This window comes from Triplophysa rosa, linkage group LG4 (assembly GCF_024868665.1).
Source record: "Triplophysa rosa linkage group LG4, Trosa_1v2, whole genome shotgun sequence".
Lineage (NCBI taxonomy): Eukaryota > Metazoa > Chordata > Actinopteri > Cypriniformes > Nemacheilidae > Triplophysa > Triplophysa rosa.
Genome location: NC_079893.1, coordinates 3,630,558 through 3,644,452, shown reverse-complemented (window position 1 = coordinate 3,644,452; position 13,895 = coordinate 3,630,558). Strand labels below are relative to the sequence as shown.

The 13,895-nt window shown below is 38.7% G+C and overlaps 1 protein-coding gene and 1 long non-coding RNA gene across 2 annotated transcripts; both read left to right on the top strand.

Annotated features, from left to right (window-relative positions):
* The first annotated feature begins 3,365 nt into the window (after positions 1 to 3,365).
* On the top strand, positions 3,366 to 9,468 carry LOC130552509 (uncharacterized). The gene is made up of 6 exons (XM_057330843.1): positions 3,366 to 5,160; positions 5,430 to 6,510; positions 6,606 to 6,761; positions 6,858 to 6,950; positions 8,568 to 8,876; positions 9,460 to 9,468. Exons 2-6 carry the CDS (start codon positions 5,878 to 5,880, stop codon positions 9,466 to 9,468), a joined length of 1,200 nt encoding a protein of 399 aa, XP_057186826.1. The 5' UTR covers positions 3,366 to 5,160; positions 5,430 to 5,877.
* A 1,392-nt stretch (positions 9,469 to 10,860) lies between these two features.
* Positions 10,861 to 11,373, top strand: LOC130552483 (uncharacterized). The gene is made up of 3 exons (XR_008962745.1): positions 10,861 to 10,933; positions 11,029 to 11,184; positions 11,281 to 11,373. It is a non-coding gene; the product is annotated as an uncharacterized LOC130552483 (long non-coding RNA).
* Positions 11,374 to 13,895: the final 2,522 nt, after the last annotated feature.

The following is a 13,895-nucleotide window of genomic DNA, read 5'->3' as shown; positions in this document are numbered from 1 at the left end:
CAAACTGAACCTGAAATAGAAAAGATATGAAGCACAAAAGTGCGACCCTACAGAAGCCCCGAAACAATTGAGTAAGATCTATTCACACTATGCAGTATAAAGAACTCCAGAGGTCACAACCATGATAAAACAACAACACAGATTGACCGATTATCTGTTTACAAAATATCTAATAAATGATCTTGAGCTTTTGGTGAATTTGTTGTATACAATGTAAGGGATTGTAAACAAATGCCGTATCCACCGCATTTAAGCTCAATAAAGGATTTATTCTGCATTTGCGTCTGTAGGAATCTGTTAGCTTTCTAATTCAAAAAACAATCCAGGAAACAGTTGTTCTCACAGACCATCAAAGACTCTTTCTCTTTGCTTGACAAGCTGTCTTTTTCAGTCCGAAACTCTTTTTTAACTCTTTATCCAGACATTTCAGGCAGAACAGAAACATGCTTTTCTTCAGAATCAGAACCGTTTATTGCCAAGTAGAAGGAATTTGCCTTGGCATACAGTTGAAAAACAAGGCTTAAAAAACACAGAGAAATATATAAACAACATAAAATCAAACTATATTCAATAAAACAAATTAAAGAATGTCAAAACAAAGGTTCTTATCATAACCTTTTAGATTGATGTCAGAGATATCGATAAACCTTTTGTAAATGCTAGTAAAAATGGTAAAGAAACATTGTAATGGCTAAAGGCAGTGGTGAGGCTGTTCAAATATGGCGTCCACGTTCATCTTCCTGACCTTTGATTGACAGCTACAGTACATGCAGTCGTCACGTGACGAGACACAGGACAAGGCCTTCTAAAAAGTCATCTTACAATGTCAAAAAGTGCTTTTGTTTAACCAAATGAGATCTGAAGTAGAATTTTGAGGAAAACACAAAGCACAACTGGTGACCTTGTTGAGATCTCTTCTGAAACTCTGAAGGAGAAGACGGGATATTACGCTTTTAGGAAGGGTGTAGTTGGATTTTGGAGGTTCTGGACTTCAAGCTAAATGGTTTTTAAGTGCATCTGATAAGAGAGGCCTGCTCAACTGAATCAAGACGTGAGGCCTGACTGATTTCAGCTGAAAGAACCTTAAACAAACATACATTTATTGCACTGTTGAAGAGGAGATGCGGTTTGTTGACAGGATGTCCCGAGCAATGGGTTAGTAAGTGACACAAAAGAGATTGTAGGTATGATGAAGAGAGTTCTAATGGTTCCTCCTCTTTCAAATATGAAAAAGCCAGCCAAGAATGAATCAACAGCAAAGTATCAAAATAACGAAGTAAATAAAATGTAACCATATACAGGCTCATTCAGCTAAACCACAAAGGTCTGAACAGCATCTGTTTGCACATATCCAGTCTTACTCTAACATTCTAAACCAACCGACCTTACTCTTTGTTCTAAACAGGTTCCAACATCCCTAATAGTGATTTGGGAGCCATTTTATATCATAGGCTCCGCCTCAGGATCATACCATGTTGGAGGTAAAACCCATACGTAATACACATAGTTGTGAACCAAAATTGAAATAAACATGCATATTACTACGATAAATAACATACATACCTCAACAACATCTTACCATTCAACATATAAAATTTACAACAAACAATTAATATTGGCAGGTATAATGGTTGTGACCCTGCTGATGTCACACCTAAGATGGCTGCCGGTGTTTGCATAAAAGTCCAGGTTGAACATTAAACAGGTTTGGCTCTGCCTAACAAAACTGGTAAGTGTATAAAATCTATGTTATTGTATTTCCATTAAATGATGCTTGATGTAAAGAACATGTGTCTGTGGTTATTTCCATGTAGCAAACAATATTAACACAACACTTATTCACAATAACACCGTGTATGTATGTCTCAGTGCTGCACTGTGACACGGTTAATAAAAAATTCAGGGCTCTCAAGTCTCACGCATCGAGCGTGAGACACACGCATTTCAACCCGTTCACACGCCACACCTTGTATTTCTCACGCAGAGAAATTTCCAGGATAACGCCCACCAAGTTGCGCCGCTAATAGAAGAATCAAGTTCCCCATAGAGATCAGAAGGCCCTGCCATGCACCTGCTAATCAAATAAAAAAATAGCTACCGAACAGCCAATCAGAAAATAGCATTGCTGTATCCGGGTAAGATTTAGACATTCCCGCAACAACAACGTTTACATTCTGATTCCCAAGACACATTCTGTGATTCACAGGCTCGCTCAACACGACATTAATTCAGATGGATCATTATCACTATAAAGTGCCTTTTGGTGTCCTCATCAGAAACACTGAGCCATCGTGAACATAATGTAAAATAATGACATTTTGAGGTTTTATTATAAATGTCCTAATATTTACACACATACAACTGCAATAAGAAGATTCTTAAAATGTGTTTTCTCATTTTATACCATTTTCTTTGATTCGATGTATGTGATTTTGGCATGTCCCTCACACTGCTAAGCTAACTTCAGTGAGTGTAAAAAGTGGAAACATTGCACAAAATAAACAAATAATTTGTATAATTTATATTCTATTTTCATAATAATATTATGCTTTTTGCATGCGTCCCTGTAATTGCTGTCTACCCTGTCATTTTGGGATAAACGCCCCTTTAACTTAACGTTATATGTGAATGCAGCGGCTTGGCGCTTTTCGTCCAAACACAGGACCAACTATATTATAAAATACAGCGTTTCCGCTCAAATCCCCCTGCAGCTTTTCAGTGACACCGTGTTTCCCATGAATTATTTTGTCCCGCCAGTGTAAGCAAGTTATAAACTCTTTTACAAGATTTAGCTACTTTGTCGACCCCTTTAGCAACATTTGATCGGATGAAGTGCATAGCAACAAATCTAGCGTGACACAATCCACATTCATTAAAAGACTTCAGAGCAAATGTCATAAGTTCACATGGTCCGTTGCATCAGTCAGAACATTATGTGGATGGACCAGTAAATTCTGGGGATACAGAGTATACGTTTGAAACATTAAGTTGTGATGCTACTGTTGATGTAGGCCAGCTCAAGTCTATTGAAGAAAAAGTTGCTTGCATTCTGTTGAAGTTGGAAAATATTGTTCATGTTCCAAAATCAGCTGTTGATGAGGTCCTTTCTGAACTTCACTATCTATTAAGTACCGAATCTGTGCCTGTTACAAAAACGGTTGTTTCTGATCTATTACAAAGTCACAATATTCAACTTAAGGAATCCATTGTTGATGAGTTTTCTTCAGTTTTATGTGCATCTAATCCACTTGGCATAGCTATTTCTAAGGAGGGCCCTCTTGCTACTGCATATAAACGTAGGCAGTACTTCACATCTCATTTTGGTGTTATAGAGCCTGTTGAGTACATCCTAGAAATACAGAAAAACAGGACGTTTCAGTATATTCCTATTCTACAGTCTTTGCAAAATCTGCTCAGTCATAAAGAAATCCATAAATATCTTGACATTCAGACAACTGAAGATCATCATTTGACTGGTCCCCAGTATTATAAAACCATAAGAGATGGTGAGTACTGGAAGCAAAACCAGTTTCTTTTTAGGAGGAGATTTAAGAATTGCCATAAATCTTTATGTTGACGATTTTGAGGTATGTAACCCACTTGGGACATCTCGGAAGAAGCACAAACTCTGTGGTGTGTATTGGGTTTTGGGTAATTTGCCACCAGGTTCCCATTCAACTTTATCCTCCATCTATCTAGCTGTTCTTTGAAAATCTGATGATGTCAAGACCTATGGCTATAAAAAAGTCTTGGACCCCCTTTTGCAAGACGTAAAAGTATTAGAACAGCATGGTGTCTCTTTATTTCTCAGCTTGGTCAGTTTGTTAAAGGAACTGTCCAGTGTGTAATAGAGGACAACCTTGGAGCCCACTCAGTAGGTGGATTTGTTGAGAGTTTTTCTGGAGGTTCAATATGCAGATTTTGTACAGCTCAGAAGTCAGAATTTCAGACTAAGGATGTCTGGTCTGGTGCTTTCCAACTTAGAACCAAAGAAATCCATGATGCTCATGTACAGACAGCGCAGGAGAATGCAACTGTCTGCTGTGGTGTCAAAAAACAATGTGTTTTAACTGAGCACCTTTCACATTTTGATGTCTGTACTGGCTATCCTCCAGATATTGTGCATGATCTCTTCGAGGGTGTTGATCCAGTTGAACTGGCACATTGCATTAGTTTGTTGATCTCCAAAAAGTATTTTACTGTTGACATCCTCAACGCATTGATCTGGTCATTTCCATACAAATGTTGGGACAAAACGAATCGCCCACAACCGATACCACGCTCTTTCACACTCCGCAAAACTATAGGTGGCAATGCACATGAAAATTGGACCCTGCTAAAATTGCTTCCTTTCATCATTGGGCCAATGGTGCCAGAAGATGAGCCAGCCTGGCAGGTCATCTTAGATCTTAAAGACATCGTCAAACTGGTTGTAGCCCCTGTTCACACAGATGAGACCATTGCATATCTTGAGGCCAAGATTTATGAACACAAACAGCGCTATCTTGAAGTCTTTCCTCATGTCACGCTAAAACCGAAACATCACTATTTAGAGCACTATCCACAAATGATCCGTTGCTTCGGGCCTCTTATTGGACTGTGGACAATGAGATTTGAGGCTAAACATAGCTTCTTCAAGCAGGTCGCCCGTCATACTAATTGTTTTAAAAATATAGCTCGTTCATTAGCTATCAAACACCAGTTCATGTTAGCCTATAGCACACACTCCTTGAGTATCAAGAAGTCATCCTTGGAGGTCACTGATGTCTCAGTTATGCCTGCTGATGTCCTTAATGAGAAAGTAGCGTGTACAGTCAATCAAAGATACCCAAATGTGACACAGGTTCATCTGGCAAAAAATGTGTCTTGCAGTGGTATACATTACAGTGAGGGCATGCTTAGTGCATGGATCTGTAGATGGACTGCCTAAATTCAACGAAATCCTTAAACTATGTATTCTTAAGGATAAATTGTGTTTCCTTGTGAAACCTTTATGTGATTGGTATAGGGAGCATTATAGAGGGTTTGAGTTGACTGTCTTAGCCACTAATCAGCTTGACTTGATTGAGCTTTGTGATTTAAAAGACCCAAACCCCCTTGTGGAATACATGGTTGGAGGTTTACGTATGGTGACCTTGAGAAGATTCATCATTATTGAAGGTTAGTATAATCCTAGTCTGAAGGCCATCTCAACTGGTTTCGGCTCTCTTTTGGTAAATCTTATTAAATGTGAGTGTGTAAACAGTAATTATTTTAGCCATTTATGTAGAATGACTTTGTTTAAAAAAATACTAAATACAATTGATTCTTATCTCGTAATTAGATTCTGAGAATTTTAGCCTTGATTTTACAAGGTCTGTCATATTTTAATTCAAAGTGAAAAAACAAATTTGATGTTTTTTGGTTCTCTTCTTTCTCTTTTCCATTAGATTAAAGGTGTTCCATTATGGAGGGTCCTGGTGTTGCTGTACGGATTATCTTTGTTGATGAGACTGACTCCAGGAAACTTTCCCTGATGTCTGGAATTCCAGGCACTGTGGAAGAACTTCATGCTTTGATAAAGAAATGCTTTCAGGTGAAAGAGGATTTCCGGTTGCAATACTTTGATACTGACTTCAAAGAGTTCATGAACTTAACTTGTGTTTCTCAAATTGAACACAAAAGCACGCTAAAGGTAATTTACTTGCCTGCCTCGTCACTTGTGGAGCCCCACATCGATGAACCCTTCATCACATTATACCCAGTGAATCCATTTGATGAGACAAGCACTTGTTCAGAACCACAAACCTCATCAATTGACTCGTCCTGTGATGATAGACAGTATGCATCTGCTCCTCACTCATCTACATCTACAGAAACACCTTCAGGTTTGTCCCCATGGCCCAAAGTTTTTGTGGTCCCCAAGTTTACTTTTATGAGGCAGAGTTTGAGCTAAGCTTTAAGAATGCAGCGTTTGAGACCAACGGGACATACTTTAATCCTGGCCCAAAGCTGAAAGGAATCGTTCTTAATGCACTAGCCCAAGAAATGGTAAAATACACAAAATATCCCAAAGACTACCAATGTGAGGAGGTAGCAGCAGCTTTAACTAGGGCCCATCCTTGTTTGGGGCAGCTGGGTTCCAAGACAGGATTTTGGGGATGGAAGCAGTCACTTAAGTACAAGATGCAAAATTATCGCACAAAGCTTTGCAGGCTCGGGCATCCAGAAGTCTGTGTAAATTCGTTGCGGAATAAACGCAAAGGACAAGGCAAACCTGCTGCCAACATCAAGAAACCAAAAAAGGCTGAGGTCAATTACATTCCTTTGCATCCAAAAGGTGAATCCACAGAAAGATTGGAGCAGGAGAGAATAGCTTTGTTGACAGAAGTGAAAAAGCGTGACAATGAAGTAGTCATAAAAGCAAAAATGGAAAAAACGTTCTCCTACAGGCGTCAGCAGATTGTAGAGCAAAGGCCCATGATAGAGGAGTTCAAGAATCAATGGCCTGCTCTTTTTCAGCAGAGTGAAGTAAGTAAATGTGCTATGAAATGTTTTAGTTAGTGGCTTTTTATGGCAGTAACAGGAATAACCACAACAAATTTCTGGGTTTGATCTTTTTTAAGGTGAATGCTGAGTTTATGCGGATCACTACTAAGCCACTGCAATCAACATTCCTATCAGAGCTGGACCGCTTTTCAGACAAACTGATGCAGATCTTACAGAGCAGAGGAGGAGTTAAAGGGCAGAAGATCAAAAATGCCATGATGATCACAGACTCTGTTAGTACAAATGCATGGAACATCTGTTTAAAGAAGGTATTGTACAGCTTTCCACATTTGGCTAAAATATCATTCTTGCTTTCCTTGCTGCTGTAGTGTGACAACATTAACATCAAGAGAGAGTGCATCCTGAAAGTCCTTATTCTCTACCTCAATGAAGATCCAGACTCTTTCTTTAAGGATTATGTGGTAAGTGTATTTTTTGTTTATAATCCACATCACTTCATAGCAGCTTTATAACATTTAGGTATTGACAGAAAATTGACAATGTCTTACAGCAGTGTTACTCAAATCTGGCTCAAATCCACTTTCCTACAGAGTTTAGCCCCGACCCAAATAAAACACACCTGAACAAGCTTTCTTTATGCGGTGCTGTGCTGTGCAGATCGATCGGCATATGACAATAAAGTGAAAGTGACCTATTAGTCAGATATGGTGACCCATACCCGAAATGTGACCTCTGCATTTAACCCATCCAGAGAGTGAGTAGTGAGCACACGCACAGCAAGTGGTGAACACACGTACACCCGGAGCAATTGGCACTGCAGCGCCCGGGGAGCAAGTGGGGGTAAGGTGCCTTGTTCAAGGGCACCTCAGTTGTTACCCACCGACCCTGAGAATCCAACCGGCAACCTTCTGGTCACGAGTCCGACTCTCTAACCATTAGGCCTTAACCCAGTCAATCTGCGCAGCGCTGAGTTAAAGGAAAAGTGCACCCAAAAATCAAATTTGTGTGATTTTTTTTTACCCACCCACATGACGTTAAACATGTTTTGAGATATTTCGGTGACATCCGAGAGATTTCCAGGCCTCCTCATAGACTTAACGGTTATAGATTTTGTCAAGGTCCAGAAAAGTACTAAAGACATCGTTAAATTGGTCCATCCGCTCATAGTGGTTCAATTAAATTTTTTTGAAGCGACGAGAATGCTTTATGTGTGAAAAAACAAACCAAAATAATGTCTTTAATCAGTATATTCTCCGCTCTCTTGTCAGTGTATCGTGTGCGACCACGAGAACAATTAGACGAACGCATGTCCGGGTTGTGAGTCAGAAGCCAGACACGCGTTCGTCTGATTTTTTTTTTTCATTTGAATTTTGGGTGAACTTACCGTTTAAAGGGATAATTCACCCCAAAATGAAAATTCTGTCATCATTTACTCACCTTCTGCAGAACACAAAAGATATTTTGAAGAATGTTGGTAACAGAAAACCGTGGGTCCCCATTGACTTGGATTGGTTTTGTGTCCATGCAATCAAAGTGAATGGCGACAAACAGTTTTGATTCAGTTCCATTCTTCAAAATATCTTCTTTTGTGCTCTGCAGAAGACAGAAATTCATACAGGTTTAAAATGACAAGAAGGTGAGTAAACGATGACAGAATTTTCATTTCTCAGATGAACTACTCCTATAAGGGAAATGAGTGAGGTAGCTCCTTTTTAGGTAGGTAGTTTTTAAAGTCCAATTCAAATAAAAATGCTTCATATAAACACCTCAATTGTAATATGCCCAAAATTACATTCGTATTTTAAGGTGATGTCGAAATGACATAATCATGTAATGATGTATAGAACATGCTGCTGTTAAAGGAAATGTTGCATCTGTGTTTGTCGTCATGTCATTATAAAATTCTCTTTACACTTATAGTTTATGAAGTGGTGTTGCATAACGTTGAAACAAAACGCTGTGTTTATACGAAAGAAAAACAATATATTTTAAGCAAATAAGCGATGCCCTAATGTAAACTAGAGTTAGCTGTTGTATCAAACTTAACCTTGTCATGTAATGTTCTGTGTTTTGTCTAGGCCTCAGCCATTGAGGATGCAGAAAAGGGCATTGCAAACACTGTCATGGGGATTTACACAATCCGAGGAGACGGTTCTACAAAACGAGATGTAGGAATTGTGATCGAGGGCATCAAGGTTATGAGTAACCTAGACTGTGTGATTTTGGCATTCATCATGCTGAACGGTCTAATTTATGCCCTTGACCTAAGCTTTCCTGACAACCTCAAGAACACCTTTGAGTTTATCCAGAAAATCCTAATGAACTTTGATGGACATAAGATGACCACAAAGATCCAGCAGCTTAAAATTAAGCTGTTTGAACGACATGTACATTTGAGGACTGTTGTAAGGTTTGTTAATGTTTGTCACCTGCAAATTTACAGAGGTGTTTTAAATGTTTTAAAATGTGTTCTGACTGTAACATAATGTAGCTTATTTGGTTAAATAAGTGTACAGTTTAACTTATCTTTTATGAACACTTTATTTTACAGTGCCAGTGTTACAGTGTAATTATACATTTAAGTACTGAGTAATAGAAATTAACTACATGTACTTACTATAGGGTTAGGGTTAGGATTAGGGTTTGGTTCAGGGTTAGTTACATGTAATTACGCATAATTATGGTAAATACTATAGTAAATACATGTAACATGTGTAACAAGCATGCATGCATTTTGAAAATGTGCACTTTCATAGCTACTTTAATACATTGTACAGTTTAACTTGTACACCTGTTTTATGAATTGTTCAACTTTACTTTAATTTACTGACATGCAATTGAAAATTGTTACAATGTGTACTTTCACAGCTATTTTGTAAAAGATTGTACAGTTTAATATTTACTTGTTTTACAAATTTCCAGACATACATTTAAACATTTCTTAAAATGTGTATTTTTATGCTGTTACAGAAAGTTTAAGCTAAAGTTGGTTTAAATAATTGTCTCTAAATTGGAACAATAAAAAAATACTTTCACACATTTTTTTTTACATTTCTAGTGTTTTATTTGAGTTTGGCAAGCATAAAGATCACACATAAACATTTCATTTTAACTCTTATTTGATCAAATCAAGTTGGGTCAACCCAATTACATTTCATTGTATAAGTCTGTAAGTTTTATCTAAACTGTATTTATTAAAATTGAGTTGGACCAACTCAATTAAATTTTATTGAACTAGTCTGTTTTTTATGAGTAGGACCAACACATATGTATTGGATGGAAATCCTGCCCTCAATTAAATTGAGTTCAACCAATGAATTGTTTTTTTGAGTGAATAATGCAAGACGAGTTAACCTGCCTAAAAACATGCTGAAACAGATAATGTAACGTTTATAGCATAGGAGGAGTAATAAGATATGACTGTGTGTATATGGTGGATTTAATTACCATGGAAGAATTCAACAAAGCAAAGTCTAGTCACACCATGTCATAGTCAGTAAAGTGTCTGTGACAAGCAGAGCGGGACGAGGGTCGTGAGGGAACGGTGCGAGGCCGGTGGCGCGAGTGATAACGAGTGTCAGCTGCGCGTTGCACCGGTCTCGCATCTCTCACGGAGGAGCTCCGGAAGCATAAAAGGAGGAGCGACAGTAGTGAAGGACGAGAGAGAACCAGGCCTGGATTTTATGTTATGTTTTATTGTGTTTGTGTGGCTGGCAGTCGACCGTGAGGGAGCTGTCGGCCCTTTACTTTCGTTTTGTTGTTTGTTTATTTTATTTAAAAAATTTGGTTTCCTTCTTCCTATTCCTGTAATTTGCTACAGTGTCATTTACAAACAGTTCAAATACATTACCTTATATTTGTAACGCCCAGCCAGCAGAGGGAGCTGTCACCAGACTACTGACCCCGTTCCACCCCTCTGCTGCCTCTGCATTCACTTCCTGTTTGGTGACTATTTAGTCTGAGACCACATGGGACCTCATTGCGAAGTATTGCCAGTATATCTGCCTTACCAAGCGTATCCCTGTATTCTCTGCCTGTTTTGTGTATGATTCTGCCTGGATATCTATTCTCTGATTACCTGGATTACCCCTTTGTTTTGGTTGCATGGTTGGACTGATATTTCTGGATTTGACTCACTGCCTGCTTAATCAACTTTGCCTTTGGATTATCCTCATGTTTGTTGTACGTCGAACAGTCATCTTGGTATTGACCCTTTGCCTGTCTACTCAACTCGTTTTATGTTACTCATCAAATAAACTACCGCACATGGATTCTAACTCTGCCTCAGCGTCATNTAGCTAATGCATTTACTAATGTTAACTAATAGCACCTTATTGTAAAGTGTTACCAAATGTTCTCCTACAGGCGTCAGCAGATTGTAGAGCAAAGGCCCATAATAGAGGAGTTCAAGAATCAATGGCCTGCTCTTTTTCAGCAGAGTGAAGTAAGTAAATGTGCTATGAAATGTTTTAGTTAGTGGCTTTTTATGGCAGTAACAGGAATAACCACAACAAATTTCTGGGTTTGATCTTTTTTAAGGTGAATGCTGAGTTTATGCGGATCACTACTAAGCCACTGCAATCAACATTCCTATCAGAGCTGGACCGCTTTTCAGACAAACTGATGCAGATCTTACAGAGCAGAGGAGGAGTTAAAGGGCAGAAGATCAAAAATGCCATGATGATCACAGACTCTGTTAGTACAAATGCATGGAACATCTGTTTAAAGAAGGTATTGTACAGCTTTCCACATTTGGCTAAAATATCATTCTTGCTTTCCTTGCTGCTGTAGTGTGACAACATTAACATCAAGAGAGAGTGCATCCTGAAAGTCCTTATTCTCTACCTCAATGAAGATCCAGACTCTTTCTTTAAGGATTATGTGGTAAGTGTATTTTTTGTTTATAATCCACATCACTTCATAGCAGCTTTATAACATTTAGGTATTGACAGAAAATTGACAATGTCTTATAGCAGTGTTACTCAAATCTGGCTCAAATCCACTTTCCTACAGAGTTTAGCCCCGACCCAAATAAAACACACCTGAACAAGCTTTCTTTATGCGGTGCGGTGCTGTGCAGATTGATCGGCATATCATGGGGGCAGTAGTGGCCTAATGGTTAGAGAGTTGGACTCATGACCAGAAGGTTGCCGGTTCGATTCCCAGGGCCGGCAGGTAACAACTGAGGTGCCCTTGAGCAAGGCACCTTACCCCTACTTGCTCCCCGGGCGCTGCAGTGATAGCTGCCCACTGCTCCGGCGGTACGTGTGTTCACCACTTGCTGTGCGTGTGTTCACTACTCTCTGGATGGGTTAAATGCAGAGGTCACAATTCGTTGCCTTGTACATGTGCAATGACAATAAATTGAATCTAAATATGACAAGAAAGTGACCTTTTAGTCAGATATGGTGACCCATACCCGAAATGTGACCTCTGCAGCTATCACTGTGGGCAGCTATCACTGCAGTGCTCGGGGAGCAAGTGGGGGTAAGGTGCCTTGCTCAAGGACACCTCAGTTGTTACCCGCCGGCCCTGAGAATCCAACCGGCAACCTTCTGGTCACGAGTCCGACTCTCTAACCATTAGGCCACGACTGCCCTGTGTAGAGCAGTCGCGGTACTTAACTCAGTCAATCTGCGCAGTGCTGAGTTAAAGGAAAAGTGCACCCAAAAATCAAATTTGTGTGATTTTTTTTACCCACCCTCATGACGTTAAACATGTTTTGAGATATTTAGGTGACATCCGAGAGATTTCCAGGCCTCCTCATAGACTTAACGGTTATAGATTTTGTCAAGGTCCAGAAAAGTACTAAAGACATCGTTAAATTGGTCCATCCGCTCATAGTGGTTCAATTCAATTTTTTGATGCGACAAGAATGCTTTATGTGTGAAAAAACAAACCAAAATAATGTCTTTAATCAGTATATTCTCCGCTCTCTTGTCAGTGTATCGTGTGCGACCACGAGAACAATTAGACGAACACATGTCCGGGTTGTGAGTCAGAAGCCGGACACGTGTTCATCTGATTTTTTTTTTTCATTTGATTTTTGGGTGAACTTTCATTTTCGGATGAATTATCCCTTTAAAACAGTGGTCTCCAACCCGTCGATCACGATCGACTGGTCGATCTTTGAGACGTTACCTGTCGATCCCCGAAAGTAGGCTAATAGGAAAATGAATAGACAAATATATCGTGCCTCATCAATGTTCAGTTTTGCAAGCGCATCTCTCTTTCTCTTCATTCAGCGGTTGTATGTTTTTAAGTTCTGCATTAATCTTTTCATGGCTGTGTAAATAATGATTCCCGGCGTGAGTTTTTAATGTGACGGTAAAAGTAAATAGATAAATGATTTAAAATAAATAATTGACGTTGTTGTTATTATTAGGGCCTATTTATAACATTTACATCTATATACTGCATTTACTTAATAAAAGTAAACCAAATAAATGCATCATAAATAACAAAACTTTATACAGTAAATACCTAATTAGGGTCTTATTAAACTTATTCTTAACCTCGTTTTAATGTCAAGCTGTCATGTGTGAATTAAAGTCCTTGAACTGGTGTTTGAATTGGTGTTTTTCACCTCATTTTGGCACACTGAAAGTGGCAACTCTACATGTTACAGAGTTTGCTTAGTTGCATCTGAAAAATGGAACAAAGAATTTCAGGTAATTCAAATAGACCCACAATTATAGGCTAAATAAAAGGCCTCAAGCTGGAGGTTCAATCTGGGCTGTTTTGATTTTCAACTTTTTGAGTGGTAGATCTTACCTTTCAACAATTCCGAGGTCGGGGATCATGGGCTCAAAAAGGTTGGTGACCAGAGCTTTAAAAGGTAAATTCTGTCATCATTTACTCACCTTCTGCAGAACACAAAAGATATTTTGAAGAATGTTGGTAACAGAAAACCGTGGGTCCCATTGACTTGGATTGGTTTTGTGTCCATGCAATCAAAGTGAATGGCGACAAACAGTTTTGATTCAGTTCCATTCTTCAAAATATCTTCTTTTGTGCTCTGCATAAGACAGAAATTCATACAGGTTTAAAATGACAAGAAGGTGAGTAAACGATGACAGAATTTTCATTTCTCAGATGAACTACTCCTATAAGGGAAATGAGTGAGGTAGCTCCTTTTTAGGTAGGTAGTTTTTAAAGTCCAATTCAAATAAAAATGCTTCATATAAACACCTCAATTGTAATATGCCCAAAATTACATTCGTATTTTAAGGTGATGTCGAAATGACATAATCATGTAATGATGTATAGAACATGCTGCTGTTAAAGGAAATGTTGCATCTGTGTTTGTCGTCATGTCATTATAAAATTCTCTTTACACTTATAGTTTATGAAGTGGTGTTGCATAACGTTGAAACAAAACGCTGTGTTTATACGAAAGAAAAACA

Excerpts from the sequence above, each read along its gene's own strand:
- LOC130552509 (XM_057330843.1), top strand. The coding sequence starts at position 5,878 with ATGGCCCAAAGTTTTTGTGGTCCCCAAGTTTACTTTTATGAGGCAGAG. Across the intron at positions 6,762-6,857 it reads CCATGATGATCACAGACTCT|TGTGACAACATTAACATCAA; the intron begins GTTAGTACAAAT and ends TTGCTGCTGTAG. Across the intron at positions 6,951-8,567 it reads CTTTCTTTAAGGATTATGTG|GCCTCAGCCATTGAGGATGC; the intron begins GTAAGTGTATTT and ends TGTTTTGTCTAG.